At 42.1% G+C, this 25,503-nt stretch overlaps 1 protein-coding gene across 1 annotated transcript in view; it reads left to right on the plus strand.

Moving 5' to 3' along the window:
* Positions 1 to 263: 263 nt before the first annotated feature.
* Positions 264 to 25,503, plus strand: part of PRKAR2B (protein kinase cAMP-dependent type II regulatory subunit beta) — a 159,123-nt gene continuing 133,883 nt past the window's right edge. Inside the window, exon 1 of the mRNA XM_065419895.1 lies at positions 264 to 554. Coding sequence (XP_065275967.1) covers positions 264 to 554 — 291 coding nt within the window. The remainder of the gene's footprint in view (positions 555 to 25,503) is intronic.

Here is a 25,503-nt window from a genome sequence, read left to right on the forward strand (position 1 = left end):
TGCGAGGCCCCCCCCGGCGCTGGGGGAGGAGGCGGGGGCGGGGATGCTACAGTCACCGCCGGGGCTACCGCCGCCGCCGCGCCGAGCGGGCGAACCGAGAGCAGCCGCCGCCTCCCGGGCTCCCAGCGAGCCGCTCCCGGCACCCTCGGCGGCCAGGGCGGGCTCGGACCCCTGCGGCTCCCACCTGCTCCGGCCTGCACCCGCTGCAGTTCCCCGCGCGCTGCGGCCCCCGTTCCCGCCGCCTCGCCCCGGCCGGCCCCGGCATGAGCATCTCCATCCCGGCGGGGCTGACGGAGCTGCTGCAGGGCTTCACCGTGGAGGTGCTGCGGAGCCAGCCCGGGGACCTGCTGGAGTTCGCGCTCCAGTACTTCGGGCGCCTCAAGGCGGAGGCGGCGGAGAGCGGCGCCGGGGGCGGCTCCCCCGCGCCGGGCCATGAGAGGGGCAGCCTGGCGCCCCGCAGGGCCCCCACCAGGGGGGTCAGCTTCGCCGAGGAGCCCATGCAGACCGACTCGGAGAGCGGGGACGAGGAGGAGGAATTCGCCGGTAAGGGCGGGGTCCCTGGTAGCTCCGCGGTCGGGGGAGGGCCGGGCGCCCTCCCGAGATTAGGTGAGACGGGGAAGGGCTGAGTCCTCTCGATACCCCGGGGGCTGCTGCATGGGGAAACGCAGCTGGGGGCGGTAGTGTTTGAGGAGTGACCGGGAGACCCCACCCGGCCTGGGGGTGCCAGTAGTTCTGGTTTCACAGGACTATGTATTGCTTAGCTTGCTTGACTTCTAGATTCATGTCCCCTTCTCCTGAAGAGGTGTTGGGGCGGGGGCATGAAGCCCAGCATCCTTGCGCGCTTCTCCCTTGTTTGTTGTGAGGATGAGTGATGGGCAGAGCAAGGGGAAGGGCTCAGGACACAACTGTTAGTGTGCTTTGAGCCTTGTGTGCTACGGTAATGATGTGTATGTGTGTGAGTGGAGAGCGAGCGAGAAGGTGCAGTAAGTGAATCCCAGCTCACTGGTGCAGCAGGGCTGCATTTGAAATCATAGTTTATGAACCTTGACATGGTGTACTCTACGTTTTTTCTTTTGTTTGTCAAAGCACATAAAGTTGTTGTGGCAGATGCCGTATCTGCCCCTTCCCGCTTCAGCCTCGTTGTATCCCTGGCACTTTCTGGGGCTGCAAATACTAAACATGGTCACAATTGTATTATTTATTGCTGTTGAGTAGTACCATGTTAAAGACTGGAAAAAATCCATTTTCTTAAAAGATTGGCCCAAAAAGGAAACTGGGCAGGCAAGTTGTAGGGAGTATGCTGGCCAGAAGGCTGGAGAATGAATGGGAAGACGCATCCTGTCAAGTTACTGCTATTGGCAAGTTCCACCCCTTCTGTATTTAAACAAAATGACAGACAACTGAAGGTTAGCTTCCTTTCTGTTTGTCAAACTGAACTTTAATAACATGGGTGTCTCCCAGCCACCAGATATGCTGCATGGTGTATGTAAATGTAGCACTGCACCAGATTTTATATATATGTTGTTTATTGTGTATAGGCCTGCATTATGCCTAAGAGATGACATGTAATTTAAAGAGGGACTAATGATCCCTTCTTTGTAGTAGGGGTATTGGAAGGCAAAATCTGTATTTTATTGTTAATCAATCAAATAGTATATTGCTATTTCTGTTTTATGAATAGGCAGCAAGATCTAGTCAGTCTTTTGGTGCTTTCAGTGCTTTAATGCTCAAGGACATGTTGCTGTACAAATGCACTTAAGTTAATTAAGCATTTTACTTAGATGTGCTCCTGGGTGTTCCATAAGGTAGACAACCAGAGGTTAAAATCTTATTTCCTTTTAATAGTTATGTTCAAACTACCTGCACAGTAGGAAGGCCCAAAGAGTAAGCATAGCTGTGAGGACAGCAAAGAATGGTTGCAGTACTTCATTTCACTACAGGCTAATACCGATCCGCCCACAGTTAAAAATTCCCTTTGTGTAGCTGACAGGGTTTATTAGGAGACAGAGCATCTATCAAGGGGACAAACTGCAGCTGTCTCTGAAAAGGTGCCGAGCACTCAGACTACATACTGTGAACTAGCTAACTAAAGGGTAGATTGGTAGTGGTGATTTGAGGAGGGGTGGGGGGAAAGGGAAACAACATAAACATATCTTTGCTATCATTGACAGTTTTGTGAGAACAGTTTGAAAATGAAAAACCTTATTAGCTCATTGAAATATTGGTTCTTCCAGGTCGAGTTCAAGTTGTATTTGCATAGCCATATCCAAAAGCTTGCTGTTTGCCAGCTGAGCTGTGCTAGCTTTGTAAATAAATGAAATGTTTTTATATGCATTTTATCATTGAAAGTCAGATATTTGAGGAGGTGGAAAAAATAAATTAGCTATTTAAGGAGGTGGAAAAATAAATTAGCTTAAATAATATTTACATCTAAATTGGAAAGTTATGCTGCACATTAAGATATTCAACATCCTTGTAATCTTTGCCCCTACATAAATAGGGTTTGTAATTTTATAAGAATTTGTAGCAATTAATTGGGTACTGTAGATTTATGTAATAGTTTTGAACTCTGCTGAAACCATTACGTCATCTATGAGGTGAGCAAAAATCCTAAAACCATTGCTGAGACAGAATGATGAGAAAAATTAAAATATCTTCATTTCTTCATATTGAACATGACTGTCAAACCTGGCTCTCACTATGTTAAAAAGTCTGTTAGTTTAATCCATGGTAAGTGGACTGCTTGTATGTTATATTTATGGTAATAAATACAGCATTGTAGCTTGAATTTATTATGTGTTATACATGTAAATGTTTATAGGATATTTTAAGAAGCTTTCTAAGAATTGTAGTGAATATCCATAATCAACAATAAAAACATTTTATTTATGTTCAATGTTTTGTGATCTTAGAGGAAGAATGTCATTGTAAATAGTTTTGCTTAAAAAAGAGACTAACCAGGAATTATTTAACTGACTAATTATGTATAAAAATAATTTTGTAAAACAAAGCATATATGATATTTTGGAGTGTTTTTAAAGCCTACTTTGTACTAAGGTTTATAATCTGTATCAGTATTCCAAGCCTGGAGCAATGAATGGTTCAGGATCATAGGATGAAAATATTTTGGGAACCACTAGGCAGGGATTAATGAATCAGTTCTAATAAATGGTTAGTGGCTGGTTATGTGTAACTTTTTTTGTAAAAGTTTTACTTTTAGCATAGATGTCTGTACCTTCAAAATAGCACACATATATCTACACATTCTCATATTGATAACTGGATGCATAGAGGGATTTGTAGTTTAATAACTGTTTTATGGTCTTAAACATAAACTTAAAATCAATTATTTTGTAATACTTTACACTTCTGTAAGTAGCACCTTTGATTATTAACACTGGAAATGATTAGGAAATGGTCTGTTGTTTGTTTGTTTCCTTTGCCTTTTGCATCACTATTTGTATAGTTAGTCTGTTTCCCCTATTTGTGTGGGGCTTTTATACAGGAAGGAGGGGAGAAACATATTTAAACAACTGAGAACATTTGATGGCAAAATGACAAAAATTGCATGGGACTCAAGAGTAGGTGTAACACCTGAAAGTTCTGCTTTAAAAAAAAAAATCAAGTAAATGTTAAGTTGACAATGTTCCTTTTTTTCATTTGGGAATTCAAACTGAACATTGTTTCATTGTTGAGAACATGTAATTGCCATTGTCCCCCAATTCTTGTTTTGGATAAATGTTTCTAACTATCTAGGTACTTATGTGACTCTCATTCACTGTAGTATTTGAACACCTCATAGTCAATTAATTTTTCCCTTGCAGCACCTTTTGGGAGGTCGGAAAGCACTGTCCCATGTTATAAATGGTGAACTGAGCAATAGGATAGATTTGCCCACTGTCAGACACAAGTCTCTGGCTGATCGAGGAACTGAATCCAGGTCTCCTGAGTCTAAGTCCATTACCCTGTCCATTAGATCAGCCTAAGTTACCGAAATTAAATGAAATTTAAGGTCCTTACCTTGCAAGCTGTGGATCAGCTTGTGCCATAGGTACCTTTATTTTGAATGGATATCTGAGATATATGTGATTTCTTTAAAAAATAAATAATAAAAACATTAAACTGCATTCTCGTAAATTTAGTATACTTGAAGAATTGCTTGCTGAGCACACTGGCTGCTTTGCAAATTATTTTTAGATTTTATAGTAAGTATCTATATAACTATAATTCCCATCAATGCATATGAGTAAGTCCCAGTAACATTAGAAAGAATTATGTCCACATTTAAGGGAGAATTGAGCCTTTATTTTAATACGTTGCACAGATTATTTAGAGACTGAAATTCATAATAAATCATGTGTTATGATGTGCCTGTTGAAAAGTTAAAATTCTTCAGTAAATGTTGTTGGCTTTTACAAATTGTTACCATTTTTATTCTCTTTGAATTGTTCTGAAGTGCCAATGCTATTATGAACCTTATTTTGGTGGAAAATGACTTGCATCATTTATAGCAGCTGTTGTTAAATATTTACTTACAGCGATAGCGAAAGTTCATATTCAACCCAACCTTAATGTGATTTTCTACAGATATTTCTAGAGCCACTGTTGTTGCTTTCTTAGTAACACAATTGACATGAGTTATATATACCACTCAATATTATGTAGCCCTTTGGGATAATTTACTGAGGTATTTTAACAGGAAAAATGCTTCAGTTTGGATATTTTTCTTTCAAGGCTGACTTTGCATCTGCATATCTCTTATTTGCGTATGTTGCTATGAACACTGTTCCTGAAAATGTGAACTATAAAATACATTTAAACGTTTTAGCTATGTCCACCCTCTACGTCCAAACAATAACAAAATAAAACACTGTGCAAGTTAAACATTTCTACTGTATCTTACAATGTCATATGAAACGCACTTAATTATGTCACCTTTTTGTTTAGCTTCTAGAAGTGGTTAAGGAGGTATTTTCATGTTTATTAAAACTTCAAAACAGAGCAATTTGGTTGCAAAAATTACTTCAGGTCTGATATGCAGATATAACCTAGTTGTTATATTAGTAGGCATGAGTCAGTATAATCAAGTGGGTAGTGTAAACAAAACAACAATCTTTATATAGATAATCATAATGATATTTAATTATCAAATTGAGGACCATGTAGAAAGACTTCTGAATTTTGTTAGTGTAATCCGTAAAACTAGGAAAATGCTAATACATACAAATGGTGAAATATGTATTTCTATATATAGTTTAATTGAATTTAGTGCTTGTTAAAGCTCATTTCCTGAAGGCCATTGAACAAACATCAGAAAGTAATGTCTTTCAGTCATTGTCAACTAACTAAATTTGAACTGGTGACCTAGAGGTGAAAAGCTCAGTAGCCTATTACCAATTTACTGAGCCACCTAGTCTGTTGAAATGGATTCTTTTTAAATAAAGAGTTTCAGTTCCCAAAGTAGTTACAGAATACTGGTGTAAACTTATATTTTTAACTTAAATAAGTATGGTAATATCTACATGCTCCATTCAGGCCAGGGTAGGACTTCACTGGGCTAAGCCCTGCCTGTACAAACCTTAAGGCACCTGCCTGGATGTTGTCATGGGCACAGGTACTGACTTTTATTTTTCCAGGTCGGTGCTCAACTCCTGCTCCACCCTGCAGCCGTGCCCCCACTCCGCCCCTTCCCCCGAGGCTCCGCTGTTGCTCAGCCACTTCCCACCCCCACTCTGGCCCATCTTCCGAGGCTCCCCTTGCTCTGTCTCTTCCCGTCCCTGCTCCGCCTCCTCCCCCAAGGCCCTTGTCCGCCTGCCCCTCGCTGCTCTCCGCCCTCTCCCGAGTGCCTCCTGCCAGCCAATGAACAGCTGATTGGTGGCCCTGCGAAACAGCTTTGGCTGGTGGGTGCTGAGCACCCACTATTTTTTTTCCGTGGGTGCTTGAGCCTCCAAGCACCCATGGAGTTGGTGTCAATGGTCCTGGGGGATACTGAGAGAACAGGAAAGAAAAGATCCCTACTCTCAATTCTGGTGCCTGGACATGCCATGGCTTGGAGCAGCTGGGAACTGCAATGGCACAGGACATCCTGCTCATTCCTAGGCTGGATCATGCTCAACATTGGCGGAACCTTTGGGGAATTAAACTCTGAATCTCTAGCAAGTCTCTGAGCAGGTGTGAATTGTGATTCCCTCTCCCCCTCAAATTTGGGTAGATTTTCACAGGGATAGCAAAAGGCACACCCCTGACACAATGGCTATCACCTTGCCAAATTTCAAGTCCCTGTTGCAAAGCATGAGGGTGGTGGAGCTTTTCAAATAAATGGTTATCAGATTTTTTTAACATGGTCAAAACATATTATTCCGTAGCCTGGCTCTTAGAAAAAACTGAATTGTCTTCGCTGAAATTTTCCAGAAGAAATTCAGCCTGAGGTAGATACCTAGCATGGAAAATTTTAGCCCCAACGGTTAAAGGATAGCCAAGTTATAAGTAACTGAAAACAGGGTCTTACAATGGGAAGTATCAGGTAACCTTACTAATAGGCAGTGCTATCAGGGCAATCTGCTGTGTGTGTGTGTGTGTGTGTATGTATATATATAATATATATATATATATATATATAAATAAATGTTTGTGTGTCTATGTATGTATATGTGTGTGCATGTATATACTTACACTTATGGAATACATGGTCATGTAGTAGAAAGATATTGGTGGCATAAGCATGGGATGACTGCGCTATTCATGAGTGGCAATGAACAAACAAGTGCCAGTACTAACATTTATGTTACACCACACCACAAAGTATCTTGTACATACCAAATATATTACAGAGAAAATATATTTCATTGTTAGGAAAGTTTTAGCAAGTCTTTTTTTTTGTTTTTGTTTTAAATTACTGACTCTTGTACCACCCTTCTAAAGAAATTCCGCACTCGCTGGTTCCTGTGTTTACACTCCACTGTGCATTTATATGAATGAACAACACAATATCAGTTTTTATAACTAAACAGGATAACAATTTGTCCTTGAAAACTAGGCAAGTCCCTGTTGGTTTTGCAGAAAGCAATGTGTTGTCCTAGTTTTTGTAAACCCCAATAGACTGGATGCCCGAAGAAGCTGTCAGCCAGCAGTGCTCAGCCTCAGAGGCAAACCTCCGGTCTGTCATACAAAAACATTGCCACGCTCTACTCTATGGCCTCTCAGTGAGCATCCTCCTTAAGCCAGCTCCCTGCACACAGTCAAATCCTTGTGAAGTCTGAGACTTTAGGCACTGCTGCAAGTAGTGAGCCTAAAAGCATACAGCTATACTGCACATACCTATTAACTCAGATAGGGGCTTGTGTCTATGCTGCTTCTCATTTCCCCACGATCCCAAATGAGCATTGTATTGTAACAGCATTGTATTGCTCTGTGGCTCCATCAATAATGTCTCATTAGTCAGACATCCAAAACATCTATTCATTCAATAATTCAAATGATGCTACATTGTGCAGGAAAGCATGAAATCTAAGATGAAATAGGATGTAGACTGAAATTACAAAGATGTCTGGAATCTGCAGGGATAAAATACAGGGCTCACTGCATAACACCTTCTTCTGCAAAGTGAGTTGTACAGCAGCCATGATGATTTGGGGAATCTGTCTATGTACAACTTATGAATTCTGGTTGATGTTATGATATTGCTGTATTTTTTCAACGGCAGAGTATGTGGGAATCCACCATTTGCTGTCAGGGGCTATATTATGTATCTATCAGACCAGGTACAGTGGTTGGTCTTTAGACCTCAAGTGGTTACCTGTTCAGGTGGAAACATTTTGGGACAGTGGGTTGGCTTAAGCTGGGAGAAGCTAGGCCCTTCAACTTCTCTATGGGGAGTGGAGATAAAAAATTCCTAGCAGCAGAACAAAGAAACCTTCTGTTGGAAGTGGAACATGCAAACTTGAGGGACTCTCAGGGCAAGAGAGAGATTGCTTTGGGCATGAGAGAGGGGCATGCTTTCATAGCAGGGGGGCCCTGTTTAACTGCAGGACTGGCCAAGGTGAAAGGAAGCAAGCTAAGTTGGAGCAGCGGGGAGAGAGATGGCATGATTCTGAAGAGAAGTCATTTACAGGAGGGGAAACCTGGACTTTTTAGAGGACTCTTCCCTAAGCCCAAATAATGCTCTATAGTAGTGAGGAAACTGAGGCAGGGACTTGCATATAGGTGTGTTTATTATTTTGTCTATCCCTGTGTATTTCATGTGCTGCTAAGTAAAAAGTAACTTGCTTTAGAATCCTGTGCAGTCTATTGATGTGTTTGCTTTTGCTATCTTGTGTCTGAAGAGTTAAACTTGTGTCTGAAGAGTGAACCCAGAGTACCCACAAGGTGGAAGGAACACTGGGAAAAGTTGTGCATAAGCTACTGCGGAATCTGAGGAAGCCAGCACAAGTCACAGGGCCTAGGTAGTGGGACCACAGGGTCTCCGCTCTCAGGAGGGAGGGAGGGGGAGGCTGGTAAACAGAGGATCTGAACTCCGAGAGTGCCCCAGGGGCTAGTGCTGTGACTCTGTTCAGACTCAGAAAGCTTAAAAAGCACACATGACCCAGCGAGGTAGGCTCCAAATGCAACAGCCTGGTGAGTGCCCAGCCAGGAGGAGCTCTGCCTGGGCTGTGTGTATGTGACAGCAGACTTGCATAAATATAAGTCACCCCATTATCACTGCACCACAGAGGAATCTAGAGATTCCAAGTAGAAGGAGAAAATTATCAAGAATTATCAAGCAGAGAAATTCTGAATCTCTTTACTTGTTTTACTGTATTTTGGAAAACAATAGGGCAAAAAGCCTATTGATTGGAGTGAAGTGTTCATAAACATGCATTAATAACATTAAGTACTTTTCACTTGTGTGTTTGCATCTTAGACTGCTGTGCTTAATGATATTAATATTTACAGTAAATGGCCGGGACTAGAATTTGAGATGGAGAGCTTTTTGAGGTAAATGTTAGTGATGAGCTAGAGTTCTTACACTTAATTTGGCTAGCAATGCTGGCTTAAAAGGGCAATAGCATGTAAGTTACTGTAATCATAAAGACTTCATTAATTGAATGGCCTAGAAAATTATTGCATAAAATAGATTGTTTTTTCTTTTGGTTTTCAGAAAATAGCATGCTCCTTAATGGTTTATTTTTCTGCTTACAATTGTCCAAAATTTTTTGCTGATGACTTATCCCTTCCTTTTGAGGTACAGCATTACTAACAGCATCAAACCATGCTACGTCCCTACAACTCAGATGTAGATAAATTCCTTTTTATTAATATTTATAGACTCTCTGTAGTGTAACTTTTAATATGCACCAGACAGAAAGAAAACATATCACGTTCCCTGCTCAAGAAACCAAACTTTCCTGACCAAGTCTCAGCATAGACTATAAATAAAAGGTGTACAGAATACTCACTGTCAGGGTGGATACAGGCTGGAACCCAATATAGTCATCCAAAATTGTGAGCTCGAGTACACCGCCTGAGAGAAGGATAGGTGCTTGTATGGTTCTGTTCTGACTTGGGCTTTTGATATATTTTTTTTAAGGTGAAACATTCAGATCTGATATTTGTATTTTGAATTACCCTGGATTAATGCTATCTGTGTAAGTGCAGTAGTGTGAGCTTTCTCAAGAAGCCACTGGAATAGTACACATTCTGATTGCAGTGATCTTGCCCATTATATTTTACCCCAACTGTCTTGACCCACCTTTGCCACTGCATGGATGCCTTTGAGTTCTACCCGCTGCTGGTGGCATGGCTTTTCATTAGCACCCCCTGGTCCACAGGGACCTCTATCAAATTTATGCTGGCATAAGGCTTTGGTGAAACTGCCCACTAACTTTTAAGTTTTGTGAAACTGATTAAGTTTGACATAGCTGATATTCAGTAACCTGGCAGAAACATTGGTAAAGGAATTGTTACATTAGGTGACAGTCATGCTTTTTAAAGTTTTACCAAGGCTAGAGAAACTTGAGTGAGTACAAATGCTTTCAGTACTAGTAAGCTTTTTTTAAGCACCAGTCTTGGATTAATGATCATTAAAAATATTTTTGATTCCTTGTAAACTAGAATTCAAAGGCACCAGAGCCAATGCTTTTTTCAAATTATACACCACCATGTCTAAAATTAATGCAGGAAGACTTTAGCTCCTGTTGAACTTTTGCATGGACAAATGTGGCTTTAGTCTGCTGTATTCTAGCCCAGTTTTCTGTACCTGGAGTGGGGTATTTAGTTGATGTTGAAGTCAAGTAGTTTTTGTTGTAAACAAGAGATGCAACTGAAAACATATAAGTAGGAAGTTAAGAAAGTGAGTAACTTAATTTGTTTAGCTTTGGTTGGCTAATCACCAGTTTTCTCTGTCTGTGCCAGTGGGCTGGTGGGTTTTTCTAAAACAGAATTTGTATCAATAATGTCTCACGATTTCTTATGAGCAAGATTGAGTCCAAATATTGCTGATTCTGGGAGGAATCGGAATTATCCAAATGGAAAGTGCTAGCTGCTTCTTTCAGTCAGCAGAGAGGCACCCAGGGTGGATAAAAATCAATGATTTAAAAAAAAAAAAGGAGGATTTTTTTTATTTAAAATCCAATCTTTTTATTTAAATCGGATTTTTTTGATAAAATGCTTTTTGAGGAAAAAACCTATCTAAAGATAGTTTTAATTAAGATACATTATAGCTCAAAGATATCTCATCATGGAATAGTAATTATAAATTCTAATTCTATAGTATGAAACAATATATTCATGTAATGTTTAAGAAAAGTTTTGTAAATGAGTTCCAATAGTTCATGGATTAGGGACCCAATGTAATGGGGTTCCAGGGGCTTCTGTATAGATTATTTAGGTTAATCTTTCTATCTACCCAATGGGGCTCAGTGCTCAGTCTAGAAGATACCATCAGAGATGCTTAGTTTTGCAGTTCTCAAACTGTGGATTTGTGTCTCCAGAGATGACATGCTTGTTAACAGCAAAAATGTTTTTAAATAAATAAATATATAGAGGTGAGAAATAACAGACCTCAACCCTATTGTCCCTCTGCAAATCTGTGTACACAGAGTCAATCCCTTACCTCTCTCTAAAAGTGCAAAGTTTCAAAAAGTTCAATGAATAGAAAATTGGTGGTGGTGGAATAGATTTGGACAAGGAGGAGAAGTCTGGAGATAAATGTGAGAAGGGAGGGACAGGCAGTAGAAACAAAAGTGAAACTGTTTGAGCAGCATATTCCAGAAGTCTTGAGGACTTTCTGAGTGTAGCCTTCATTGATTTGAGATCTACCATACCATTCTCTCACTTGAAAGGAAAACCTATAATGGCAGCAGGCCGTAAAAGAGACCCAGTTTGGGAATAAGAACCATTCAAGGAATATATGTTTGCTGATGATGTTTTAAAGAAAGTCACACCAGTGAAGTGGTGGAAGTCACTTAAGCACTTTGCCCTGGTCTACACTACGAGTTTAGGTCGTTTTTAGCAGCGTTAGATCGATTTAACCCTGCACCCGTCCACACGACGGAGCCATTTTTGTCGACTTAAAGGGCTCTTAAAATCGATTTCTGTACTCCTCCCCGACGAGGGGATTAGTGCTGAAATCGACCCTGCTGGGTCGAATTTGGGGTAGTGTGGATGCAATTCAACGGTATTGGCCTCCGGGAGCTATCCCAGAGTGCTCCATTGTGACCGCTCTGGACAGCACTCTCAACTCAGATGCACTGGCCAGGTAGACAGGAAAAGCCCCACGAACTTTTGAATTTCATTTCCTGTTTGGCCAGCGTAGCGAGCTGATCAGCACAGGTGACCATGGAGTCCCAAAATAGCAAAAGAGCTCCAGCATGGACCAAACGGGAGGTACGGCATCTGATTGCTGTATGGGGAGACGAATCCATGCTATCCGAACTCCATTCCAAAAGACGAAATGCCGGAATATTTGAAAAAATCTCCAAGGGCTTGAAGGACAGAGGTTATAACAGGGACCCGCAGCAGTGCTGCGTGAAGCCTACCAAAGAACCAGAGAGGCAAACGGCCGCTCTGGGTCAGAGCCCCAGACATGCCGCTTCTATGATGAGCTGCATGCCATTCTAGGGGGTTCCCCTACAACTACCCCACCCCTGTGCTTCCCTCCTCCCCCACTCCTCCCGGGCTACCTTGGCAGTTATCCCCCCATTTGTGTGACGAATTAATAAAGAATGCATGAATTTGAATCAACAATGACTTTATTGCCTCTGCAAGCGGAGATCAAAGGGGGAGGGGAGGGCGGTTGGCTTACAGGGAAGTAGAGTGAACCTAGGGGGCGGGTTTTCATCAAGAAGAAACAAACAGAACTTTCACACCGTAGCCTGGCCAGTCATGAAATTGGGTTTCAAAGCTTCTCTGATGCACAGCGCGCCCTGCTGTGCTCTTCTAACCGCCCTGGTGTCTGGCTGCATGTAATCATCGGCCAGGCGATTTGCCTCAACCTCCCACCCCGCCATAAACGTCTCCTCCTTACTCTCACAGATATTGTGGAGCACACAGCAAGTAGTAATAATGATGGGAATATTGGTTTCTCTGAGGCCTAACTGAGTCAGTAAACTGCGCCAGCGAGCTTTTAAACGTCCAAAGGCACATTCTACCACCATTATGCACTTGCTCAGCCTATAGTTGAACTGCTCCTTACTACTGGCCAGGCTTCATGAGCCATGGGTGCAAGGGGTAGGCTGGGGTAGGTGCAACCACACGGTGCTGCCGACTGGGAGAGCAGCCTGAGGCAGAAGCGTCCAGCTGGCATGATATTCCAGGCAGGACTGAATCTCCATTAGACGAAACTTAAAGAAGAGAATGACCTGGAGTCATTCCCATTTTTGTCCAGGCACCCACGACCGACCTCACCGAGGCCGGCCCGGAGCACCCAGGGGACGACGACGACGGCTAGCAGTCGTATTGTATCGTCTGCCATCTGCAAGGCAAGGCAAGGGGATGCTGCTGTGTAGCACTGCAGTACCACGTCTGCCAGCAGCACCCAGGAGACATACGGTGACAGTGAACTGAGCGGGCTCCATGCTTGCCGTGGTATGTTGTCTGCACGGGTAACCCAGGAAAAAAGGCAAGAAACAATTTTTTGCCATTGCTTTCACGGAGGGAGGGAGGGGGGGGGGCCTGACGACATGTATCCAGAACCACCCGCGACAACGTTTTTGCCCCATCAGACATTGGGAGCTCAACCCAGAATTCCAACGGGCGGCGGACACTGCGGGAACGTAGGATAGCTACCACAGTGCAACGATCCGAAAGTCTACGCTAACCTCGGTACTGTGGACGCACACCGCCGACTTAATGCGCTTAGTGGGGACACACACAATCGACTATCAAATCGATTTCTAAAAAATCGACTTCTATTAAATCGACCTAATTTCGTAGTGTAGACATACCCTTTGATCCAAAGACTGTTGAAGTGATAATCTCACTTTTAACAGCAGTACAGGTCTGTTGCATCGTACGCGCATTTAACACACACAATTTCAGCTTTATGCGGTCGGGGGAAAAAAAAAAAAGCCGGCGATTCCACCAGCGTGAGACGCGAATCTGCTGTTCCCACTAAAATATTTTTTTGGGGGGACTTGACAGCAACAGCATGTCTTTAGGCCTGTGATAAGGTTCTCCCCTTTAATAACCCTGGAGGGTTGGCAACCCCCCCCCCCAAAAAAACAGTTTAAATAGTGCGTATGCCCCGGAGTGGGTGTGAGATGGGAGAAGCGAATCTGCTGTTTCCACTACAGTACTGCTGTTCCCACTACAGTACTCAGTCCCCCTGTGCCTCTCATACTGTGCGCATCTCACCGCGCTGAGTGAGATTCTACTGTGCCTGTACTGTTTAAAGATACAGTACGTATTTTTTGTATAACATGGCCCCTAAACGCAAGCCACCTACTTCATTTGGTGCTCAACCGAAGAAACAGCGATTTGTTCCAACGCTGGAGGAAAAACTGGCTGTGTTGGACTTATTGAGAGATGGTATGTCCATCGCCAACGTGGCGCGTAAATACAGCCGCAACGAATCTAGCATCCATGCCATCAAGATTCGAGAGAGAGAAATTCGTCAAGCCGTGCCATCAAGTGCTCCAGTAACTGCTAAGGTGACGAGCCAAGTGCGTGATAAGACTTTAGTGAAGACTGAAAAGGCATTAAACTTATAGCTGGAAGACATGAACCGTAAACGTGTGTCTATCAATGGCAACAGGTTGCGAGAAAAGGCTCTTAGCATCTATGCGCTGTTCAAACCTCCCGCTGAAGAGGGACAGCCTTCTGATAAGAAGGAATTCAAAGCCAGACAAGGTTGGCTTAACAGTTTTAGGAACTGATTTAACCTCAAAAACGTGCAGACTACTGGTGAAACTGCATCTGCCAATGAGGAGGCAGCAAAAGCCTACCCCGAACAATTAAAGAAAATCATAGAGGAAAGGGGCTATCTTCCAGAACAAGTTTTTAATGCTGACGAGACTGGGCTCTTCTGGAAAAAAATGCCCACCTGCACTTACATTTCGAAATCAGAAATACTAAGCCCCTGGCTTCAAAGCAGGTAAAGACCGTGTGACTGTGTTGCTTTGTGGCAATGCGGCTGGGCATTTAATAAAGCCGGGCTTGCTCTACAGGGCTGCAAATCCCCGTGCCCTAAAAGGCAAAAAGAAAAATCTCCTGCCTGTGTTCTGGCAATCAAATAAAAAGGCTTGGGTGACGGCAGCATTATTTCTGGATTGGTTCCACAAGTGTTTCATTCTGGAGGTCAAGCAGTACCTTGAAGAGAAAGGACTTGACTTTAAAGTGTTGCTGATCGTAGACAATGCTTCTGGCCACCCTGCGGCACTCCGGTTTACGCATAACGACGTTGAAGTCGTCTTTCTCCCCCCCAATACCACCTCCATCTTCCAACCTCTCGACCAAGCATCATTAGCTGTTTCAAGGCCACGTACACGAGGCTTACATTCTCACAGATCCTTACCGCTATGGATTGCATCACTTATATTAAACAGGCAATGGATGCAATCAAGCCTGAAACAGTCAATGCATGTTGGCGAAACCTATGGGAAGACTGTGTGAATGATTTTAAGGGTTTCTCGACCATTGACAAAGAAGTGAAATTCATAGTTCAGGTGGCCAGGCAAGTGGGTGGTGATGGCTTCATCGACATCCTTGAGGAAGAAATTGAGGAATTAATTGAGGGCCATAAAGAAATATTGGCTAACGAAGAGTTAGAGGAACTGATAAAATCGTCTACAGAAGATGAAGATGATGACGAACAGGAAGAACCAGAAACTTGGAATCTTCATAAATTTTCTGAAGTGTTCCAAGCAGCGAAACACTTGAATGATTTAATTTCTGAATATGATCCTTCTATGGAACGAAGCCTCAAAATCACACGTAGTATTACGGATGATTTGAGACCATACCAAGAAATGTTTGAGGAGCTCAAGAGACAACAGTGACAGTTGCCAATCACCATGTTTTTAAAGAAAAAACAACCAGCAGCAGCAGAGCCTACACAATCAACTTCTCGAGCTGAACCAGAGCCAACCACTTCGTCTACGACTTGCTCTCCATCACCCAAGCCTGGCCCATCGTCTTCTGGATCGACATCAAGCCCCGACGACTCAATGATCGTGTTGTCAGGGGAAGAGGAAGACTAATCATTGGCGTGTGTACAGTACGAGACTAGCAAGAATATCCAGGATAACTGGTGACTGTTCAGGTTTACAGTACTGTACTGTACTGTTTTCATTTTTTATTCTTTCATTCTTCTGTCTCTGTTATGTTATTAAAAATACTGTAAAATTATATTTTGCATATGTAGTCTTTATTACATACTGTACTGTACATTGCTGTATACAATACATAGTACTGTACAGGGTTGTAGACACAACTACTTTTTGGGTGAGTTAAGGGATTTTCAAGGGTCATTTTGACCGTACGCGATTTTCGCTTTACGCGCTGACTGCGGAATGTAACCCCAGCGTAAGATGTGACAGACCTGTAGCTTCTTCTGCCGGTATAGAAAGAATATTTTCTTTGGACTAATTCATTCCAAATTGAGAAATCGTTTGGGACCTGAAAAAGCAGGAAAGCTTGTCTTTCTTTTCCAGATTATGAACAAACAGGAAAATGAAGGTGAAGATGACTGAGTTAGCTGTAGAAGCCAATATTTAAAGTTTCTCATGTTGACCTGGCTGACATAGTTGATTTAATTTTGGTTTTTAAAAAAAATATTTCATTTAACTATTTTAGTTAAAAACAATTTTAACAAAAACAAACCTGATTTTAAAAAACTTGAATGTTTAACTAAATTCAAAAATTCATATGCTTGTTTTGTTAAAATATTATATATTTGCTGTTGAAGAAAAAAATCCAGAATACATAACGTCATTGTTTAATTGTTAAACAATTTAAATGTCTGTCTGGTGATGTTCTCCTCCGAAACAGCATGGCAAGAAAATCCTCCAAATATTAATGATTAACCTGTTGAATTGGAGATAGTTCACCTCCCAATGACTTCATAAATATCTTCTTCAATTATCTTTGGTAAATGAAATAACCAATCAATCATTTATTTTCTGATATAGTTGTAAAACTAATCTGAAAAGTTTTCAAAATAAATCACTTTAAAAATGTGTAGTGTGTACCTTCTGAAAATGAAACCTACATCTATCTCTGAGTTGTGAAGAATATGTATTAAGGTTATAAAACCAACAAGAATGTACTTTTATGTAGAAATCCAGGATTAAATGGAGTCTTCCTGACTTGTGATTTAAATCAATTTGATTTAAATCAAATCCACCCTATAGGCATCTATACTGATCCTGTTTCTTAGAGGAGAGAAATTGACCTATATGACAATGACAGATTGTTCTTTTTATAATACTACTTTTCTGTTGATCTTAAGTTTTGTATATAGTGCCTATCACTTCAATATCTAAGTATTGATTTTATTCCTTAAAACATGCTTTACTGGTTAAAAAAACATTATCATCCCTGGTTAGGGAAGAAATTAGTTATCTCAATCTAGTGCCTTGCTATTAATCATTCACCCAAAATGCCTTTTGGATTTAGGCTGAAATAGCTTCATATTTTATGATCTCTGGACATTACAAAAATGTGTGTGTACAACTAACATGACTAAAATTTAAGAATACACAGCTCTGCATAGCACATACAAATTGACACATATTGATATTCCTTTTAAAAACATCACAACTTAAAAATCACACTGGCTCAGTGGAATGCTGTGATAACATTAATACATATGGTGTTCTGTGGCATAAGTCAATAGATGCAGTGCTCTAAATGGCAAATGCTACCACTGCAAATAGCAGTAATATCCAAAAAAGCACATGATTGCTTCAAGCAGCATTAATTTGTGATATGCAAATATAGGAAAAAGGAGGTAGAAGAGCTTATGAGTACAGTAGACCCTCAGAGTTACGAACACCTTGGGATGGAGGTTGTTCATAACTCTGAACAAAACGTTATGGTTGTTCTTTCAAAAGTTTACAACTGAACATTCACTTAATACAGCTTTGAAACTTTATTATGCAGAAGAAGAATGCTGCTTTCCCTTTATTTTTTTTAATAGTTTACATTTAACACAGTACTGAACTGTATTTGCTTTATTTTATTTTTCTTTTGTCTCTGCTGCTGCCTGATTGTGTACTTCTGGTTCCAAATGAGATGTGTGGTTGACTGGTCAGTTCATAACTCTGGTGTTTGTAAATTTGAGGTTCTACTGTATCAGAATCTTGGATCCTCTGTTCCTGATATACGGGTGCAAGATGTATGGCATTCTATAATTCCCATTTGATAGCTAATTGTAGAAGGGCCTTTCTGTTCCAGAATTTGAAGTGGATCCTTAAAGGGAGACTGTCAATTTAAAATCACACTTCTGTCTGAAACTGTTTCATTGGGTACGTCTATACTTACTTCCTGGTCCGGATGTAAGTGATCGATCTTCTGGGATCGATTTATCACGTCTTGTCTAGACGCGATAAATCGATCCCGGATCGATCCCGGAAGTGCTTGCCGTCGACGCCGGTACTCCAGCTCAGTGAGAGGAGTACGCGGCATCGACGGGGGAGCCTGCCTGCAGCGTCTGGACCCGCGGTAAGTTCGGACTAAGGTACTTCGAATTCAGCTACGTTATTAACGTAGCTGAATTTGCGTACCTTAGTCCGAAGTGGGGGGTTAGTGTGGACCAGGCCATTCATTATTACAGTAACACCTAAGAAGACTGTAGCTGAAACAAAATAGATAAGGCAGATAAACAGTTTTCTTGAAACCTGGTAGTTCATATTGACATTGTGTTAGATAACTACAAAGCACACTGTAGCTACTGGGAATTGCTGTTTTAGGAGTTTGTATATCTCAAGTAATGTGAAATGAACTCTCACTGTTTCCGTTGTGTAACTATTTTGTTGTAAGAGTTTAAATTAAAATAGTCAGGTCAAAGTTTACATGAAAACATGGCTCTTCTAAAAGTCAGGAGTATAAACATAATTGCTATAACATTTACAAAACTTTAGGCATTACCATGTGTAACTAATACACTTGAAGACTAAAATCAGTCTGGTTGCTGCTGTATAAAAATATTTCTTTTTGATTTTAGAAAGATACAATAGGTCACAATAGAAACACATGTTTCATTTCAAAAATTTAAAAGCAAAGCCAAGGACATATACGCACTTGTTCCGGAAACTACTTTTATATTTACTTTTGGCTAGGAACTGACATGGTTTTACTTGTGTTAGATGTTCCAAGACAAAATAGTTTATAGACCTATTGAGTGTACTTTTTTTTTTTTTTTTTTTGTGGTGGGGGAGAAGGAAGCTTGTTTTAAAAGTATTAAGACTTCTCAGTAGTGCATAGTAAAAGGAGACCTGAAGTTTTTCAGTTCACTTTAACTTCAATCTCATGCTCTTTCATGTACAATTAACACATTATTGACGTTACCACTACAAATTTGTCTTTAGGCAGTGTCTCTTAATGTAGCTTAGGTTCGAGTTAAGGTTGTGTGTGTGAGGAATTGGATGAGTGTAATGTAGATGACTATATGTTAGAGTTGAAAGGCTGTTTAAGTTGTGTAGTCTGTCTGCAGTACATTACACACCACTGGTGGCAGCATGCAGTGCACGTGGAGCTACACACCACATACCACATCCACTCTGCAGTAGTCAGTGAAAGGCTCCATCAGAGGGAAGGCAGCAGGGAAAGGCTTCAGCAGCTCCACACTGCTGGAGCCTTTGACTGCAGCAAGGAAAGGCTCTGGTGGGGGAGGGCGCAGTGAAGGGCTCAGCCTTTCCCTGCTGAGGGGGAGGGCTCCAGCAGCAAGCTGGGAGAGCCTTTCTCCACTGCTGAAGTCTTCACTGTGCCGGGGAAGGGCTCCAACAGTGCAGAACTGACAGAGCCTTTTCCCACTGCCTCCCCCCTGCGAGAGGTTTCTCTGCTGCTGGAGTCTGTTCCTGTGGCAAGAAAAGGCTCCAGCAGTAGGGAGGCAGTGGGACATGAAACTGCTAAAAATAGCAGTGTAGACGGGGAGGCACGGCTTGGGCGAGTAGGGAGCCGTGTGGGTTTGTACTTGAGTACATACCCACACTTTTCAGGTGTGTCTTTACTCACCTAAGTCATGTCTCATGGTCTACACTGCTATGTATACCTAAGCTAGGGGAGCTATAGGGTTATGTATACCACATGCTGCCAAAAGAAGCATTCAGCGTAGATGCACCCTTAATGTGTAAATAAAATTTAGTATGTTGTTATGCCATAATATGTTCTTGTAGGAAGGAAAAGGGTAGTTTTAAAATTGTGGGACGTGAAGTAATTTTATTTTAAAAATTACTAAAGATGTTTAGAGAAACAAGAAATGGTAGGCCAGCTGTTACTGAGGCTATGGCTACACTACAGAGCACAGTAGTACAGCTGCACTGATGCAGCTGTGCCGCTGTAAGGTCTGTAGCTGGTCTAAGTTGACGGGAGAGAGCTCTCCCGTCAGCTTAATTACTCCAGCCCCCGTGAGTGGCGATAGTTATGTCAGCAGGAGAAGCTCTCCCGCCGACATAGCACTGTTCACACTAGCACTTATGTCGGCATAAGTTATGTCACGCAGGAGGGTGGCTAATTCACACCCCTGAGCAACATAACTTACATTGGCTTAAGCAGTAGTGTAGCCATAGCCAGTGTTTTTCTTAGTGCCTGCTCCAGGGTGTAGCTCCAACTATTTGGTGATGGGTTCTTTTGCATATCTGAGGGGCATCATGATCAAGACCAAGTAAAATAATCACAGTTATTAAACATGGCTATTTTATTGTTAAAGAAAGGAAAAGAGAACATTAGACAAAACAATACAAATGTCTGAACACAAACAATAAACTGGTTGCTTCTGTTACAATCTCTTCTGTATGTCTCATGGAGAGCTTTTAACAGAGATTGCATCTCTGAGAGTGAATACCTCTGGGGGTGCTTTCATCTTGACAAGGAAAGACCAAAGTATGCTATTTTCCAAAATTATTGTGAATTCAGTTTTAATATCTTATTAGATACTTAAAATTGTTTATATATAAGAAAAATAATTTGTTTAAGGGCAAATGAAGACTGTGTAGTTGTTAATAATAACCTAAACAGTTTATAGTTGGGCTAAGTAACCAATCTTAATTACATTCTATGAAATCAAAGAAGGTATTTAAGTAAGTTACTTAGAAGAAGCCATTTAGGGAGCTGTCTTAATACAGGCCAATTATGAATATTAGGAATCTTAAATTTAGTTACATCCTACTATTTCTCTGCTTACCAGTGTTTAGCCCTCGTCTCCTCTCTAGGAATTCATGGTCTACATGGTGATCAAGAAGAGAAACTGTTAGTCTTAAATTGTAAGAACATTTCAATATTCCAACAAAATCATTACAAGAGTTTTAAATCTAATCCTTTGGTAGTATCTCAGTTAACTTCCTCTCACTAATCCATATTGAAGTCTTAGGGAAGTTCTTGGATTGATTTCTTCTGGAGTTGTCTCTGTTTTTTGTTTTTTATCTGCTTGTGGCAGCTTGCTTGGGAAGTGCTGTTTTTGAGCAGGGTAGCAGAAGTTGTGTGTGAGGGGTGCTCACTTCAGAGTTTTTGTACCCTTCTCTTTCCTATTTTAATGAAATTATAGGAAAACACACCTCTTTCAGGCTTGTTTAGATTCCAAGTTAGTTGCTGTCACCCTTTCATTGGCTTCATGCCTTTGGGGTTGGCTTAGGTGACACGTTAAGCTCCTGAATTGCAGTCTCTTTGATAATATGCAACATTTCTTTAACTGCTTTGTTCTTCTTGTGGCAGAAAAGATCCAGATAACTGATAAAGTTAAGTTTAAGTTTCTTTTTATTTAGTCCAGTTTCTGCAATATTCTCTCAATTTTTAATATTAGAGTCTAACAGCAAATGAAATTTTATTTTCAAAAAGTCTCAATGCTCCTGTTCTTTATACAAAAGTTTTTAGTTCTCAGAGTAGTCTTTTTAATTAAAGAACTCTTACAAAGTCTTTAGCTTAAATAATTAAAAATTATTGACTTTGGAGGAATGATTCTTGTCTTCTGGAGTTGGTTGAGGGTTTGCTTGTGCACTGCTAGTAATTAATTAATTCTCCATTAGTATGCATATTCTGTACTTAAATGGCTTCTCACACTAGTTTAGCAAAGTCATTAGATTCCATGTTGATCCATAAAGCATTTTATCATAACAATGATATTAGGACCCATATTGGGAGCATTGCATTTAACTAACATATTTGCAAATATGCATTTCACAAAGGGGTTTGCTATTTCAATATTTAAGAAATAAACAAAAGTTTAAAACATTTCTGTGACGTTGCACCCCATATCTTCATAGTTGTATGATTATGATATAATTATGATGCATTTTGTACAAGGTATGTCTTGTCAGGTGTCTATGGAAAAGTTATGATTTGCTGAATATGATTATTCTATTTGTGGGCATGTATCATTTTTGTATCTGAAGTTATGGATATTGACTATGTATCTATTTCAAATGTGGTTACACCTAGGTAACACTCACCAGGCAAAAGGCTTCCAGTCTAAATAGCTGGTTGTGAAGGGCCTATTCAGGATAATGGGTCATTAGGGATTTCCAGGAAAACAATAGGCCTGAGGAGAAGCTTATCCCCCACCTGGTGAGCCTTTCTGAGAAGCTCCAGAGAGCCTGTAAGTAATGGCTGCTATGACTCAGCAAAGGCATGTGACCAGATCATATGACACTGAACTCCATTTTGATACCTGCATTTTTCCACAAACTTGTCTGGGAACTGAGTTTGGAACAAAGGGTTCCTGACATATGTTAAAGCTATATAAGGTGGGGTGTGACATCATCTAGGGGTCTCACTCCCCACACTAAGGCACTCCTGGAAACATCTGAGGAACAAAGACTGAACTGGGGGAAGTGCTGGTTCTGGGCTAAAAGGGTTTCTAGCCTGTGTATGGAAACCTGGTGGACTGTTTGTATCATCAACCAGGCTGAGAAATTGCTAATTCATATCCAATCTAGCTAGTATTTTAGGTTTAGTTTGTGGTTTTATTTATTTGCTAGTTAATCTGCTTTGATCTGTTTACTCTCACTTGTAATCACTTAAAATCTATCTTTTGTAGTTAATAAACTTGTTTTTTGCTTTATCTACACCACTGCGCCTTTGAGTGAAGTGTCTGGGGAAAAATCTCAGCTTGGTTAACAGAGGCTTGTTGCACATTCCTCACCACATTGAGGGAGGGGTGAACCGAGTAATAAATTCATACTGGTCAGGGTTTTGACCAGGGTAGGATGGTATAGCTCTGGGGTCTTAGGCTGGGGAGCTGGGGTTTATCTTGGCTGTAGCCTCTCTATTGTTGGTTCATGCAGTGGCTGGTCGAAGCCTGCATGTAACTGCAGCTCGGTGTGTCCCTGCCTGTGTGAATGCTGGTTGGAGTGTAGGCCCCGGGGGCTGTCTACAGTTTGTCACAGCAGCACAGTGGGAGAGGGAGCCCAGGCTGGTGAGTCAGAGGGCTTTGTGGTACCCCAGTTCCAGGTGGTACCCCAGTTCCAGGTGGCACCCCGAGGGGAACCCATCACAGTCTCTAGCTACTTCTGTTTCTTTAAAGTTTTAAAACACAAGCAGGTTTTCTTCCAAGAGGATGGGGGTTGGTAGAGCCCACTTTACCTTGATTTATTGCTTTGATAACACACTCTACATTCCTTTTTACAATTAGGCCTCTACTTAAAATGTGAATATTTACAGGGTTTGCCTTCTTGAGGTTCGCTTGTCCTTGCAAGATAGAAGCAGAAAACTTCTTTGATTAGCTTTAATATTTTTAAACATAACTAGCTGAACATATGTGCTTTTATTTCCAAACATCCTGGCTATAATGTAACTATATCTTAATATTCAGCAAAAGTGCAAACAAGTTATAATGACTTATGTTAGGATAATTTTATTAATATCATTTTGCATCAATTTTGAGGTCTCTCCTCCGCACTTGAGTGGTCAAATCCTGCTTGCCTTGCATGAGTAATTCCACTGTCTTCCAATGGACTAATTATTTAAATAAAATAAACAGGATTTGGCCTGGATGTCTTGTGGTATTTTAAAAAGAAAATTGAAAAGGCAGACACATTAATTCCAAATCACCCACACATCTGCAAAATTAGCTATAGTACATCTAAAATACTTTTTAAAATTAAATTTTAAGTTAATCTCATATGACCATCCACAAGTTCTCTGAAAATTATATGCATTTAAAAATATGAATATATTTTTACATGCCAGACTAATGAAGCTGTCATGGACTGTCAAATCAATGATGCATACATTTAAAAATGTGTTTTCATGATGCAGCATAATGACTTAGGGCAACTTTTTCCACATTCATGTGGTCATAAGAGATTTCAAAATGTGCAATAAAATTGTGATATGTGGGCCTGAATTAAATCCACAAAAGCAATGAAGCACATAGTTAAGGTGCAGGTTTGGGCTATAATGGAATGCAGGCCATATGGGGGCGGTGGTGCTGGAACAATTTTTATAGTGGGGGGTGCTGAAGGCGGAAATCATGTATTTGGGTTGTTATTACTACTTCAAGTCATGGGGTGTGGCAGCACCCCCAGCACCTCTAGTTCCAGCACCTATGTATGGGAGATTCTTTCCTAGGAAGCAGTGACTCTCAGTAAGATTTGTGGGTCATGGTAGATAGTAGCTGAACATGAGCCCCCAGTGTGACGCTTGGCCAAAAGAGCTAATGCAATCCTGGGATGCATAAAGAGGGAATCTCAAGTAGGAGTAGAGGTTATTTTACATCTATATTTGGCACTGGTGTGACCACTGCTGAAATACTGTGTGCAGTTCTGGTGTTTACAATTCAAGAAGGATATGGATAAATTGGAGAGGGTTCATAGAAGAGCCACAAGAATGATTAAAAGATTGGAAAACATGCCTTATAGTGACAGACTCAAACAGTCCAATCTATTTAGCTTAATAAAGAGAAGACTAAGGGAGGACTTGATTATACTAGGGCTACCATACGTCCGGATTTCACCGGACATGTCCAGCTTTTCAATCTATAAATAGCCGTCCGGGGGGGATTTCTAAAAATCTAAAAATGTCCGGGATTTCCCCCGGTCGGCTATTTATAGATTGAAAAGCGGCGGCCAAGCGCCGCTCGGCAGCCAAAGCCCCTTCCCGGCTCCCCCCATCCCCTGCAGCCTTAGCACGCTGTCCGGCCCGGCAGCTGTCTTCCCCCTCCTCCCCTCTCCTGAACGCTCCGCCCCCCTGCTCCTCCCCCTCCCCTGCTTCCTGCGAATCAGATGTTTGCGGGAAGCCTGAAAAGAAGCCGGGGCAGGCAGGCAGCAGCAGGTAAGCTGGTGGGGGGGGGGGGGGGAACGCGAGGAGGAGGGCTCCGGGGAAGCGTGGTGCGGCTCCCTCCGGCCCCGGCCGGCCCCAGCAGCTCCGGCCCCGGCCCCAGTGGCTCTGGCCCCAGCTCGGGCCCCAGGACGGCGGCCCCGGTTCTGGCCGAGCGCGCCGGCCCCAGCCCCAGCGGCTCCGGCCCGGCTCGGGCCCCAGGGCGGCGGCCCCGGTTCCGGCACGCTCCCGGCCCCAGCGGCTCCGGCCCGGCCCCGGCCGAGCACCTCCGGCCCGGCCCGGCCCCAAGCCCCATGACCCCGGCCAGAGCGCAGCCCGATTCCTGGCCATTTGTTAAAGCTGGCCCTGGTCAGGGGACAGGGAGGGGGGGTTGGATGGGTCGGGAGTTCTGAGGGTCCTGTCAGGAGGCAGGGAGCAATTGGATAGGGCATGGGAGTCCCGGGGGTCTGTCTGGGGGCGGGGATGTGAATATGGGGTGGGGGTGTGGTTAAGGGTCGGGGCAGTCAGGGGACAGGTAGGGTCCTAGGGGGGCAGTTAGTGGCAGGGGTCCCAGGAGGGGGCAGTCAGGGGACAAGAAGCAGGGAGGCTTAGATAGGG

Source organism: Emys orbicularis, chromosome 1 (genome assembly GCF_028017835.1).
Source record: "Emys orbicularis isolate rEmyOrb1 chromosome 1, rEmyOrb1.hap1, whole genome shotgun sequence".
NCBI classification, from domain to species: Eukaryota; Metazoa; Chordata; order Testudines; family Emydidae; genus Emys; species Emys orbicularis.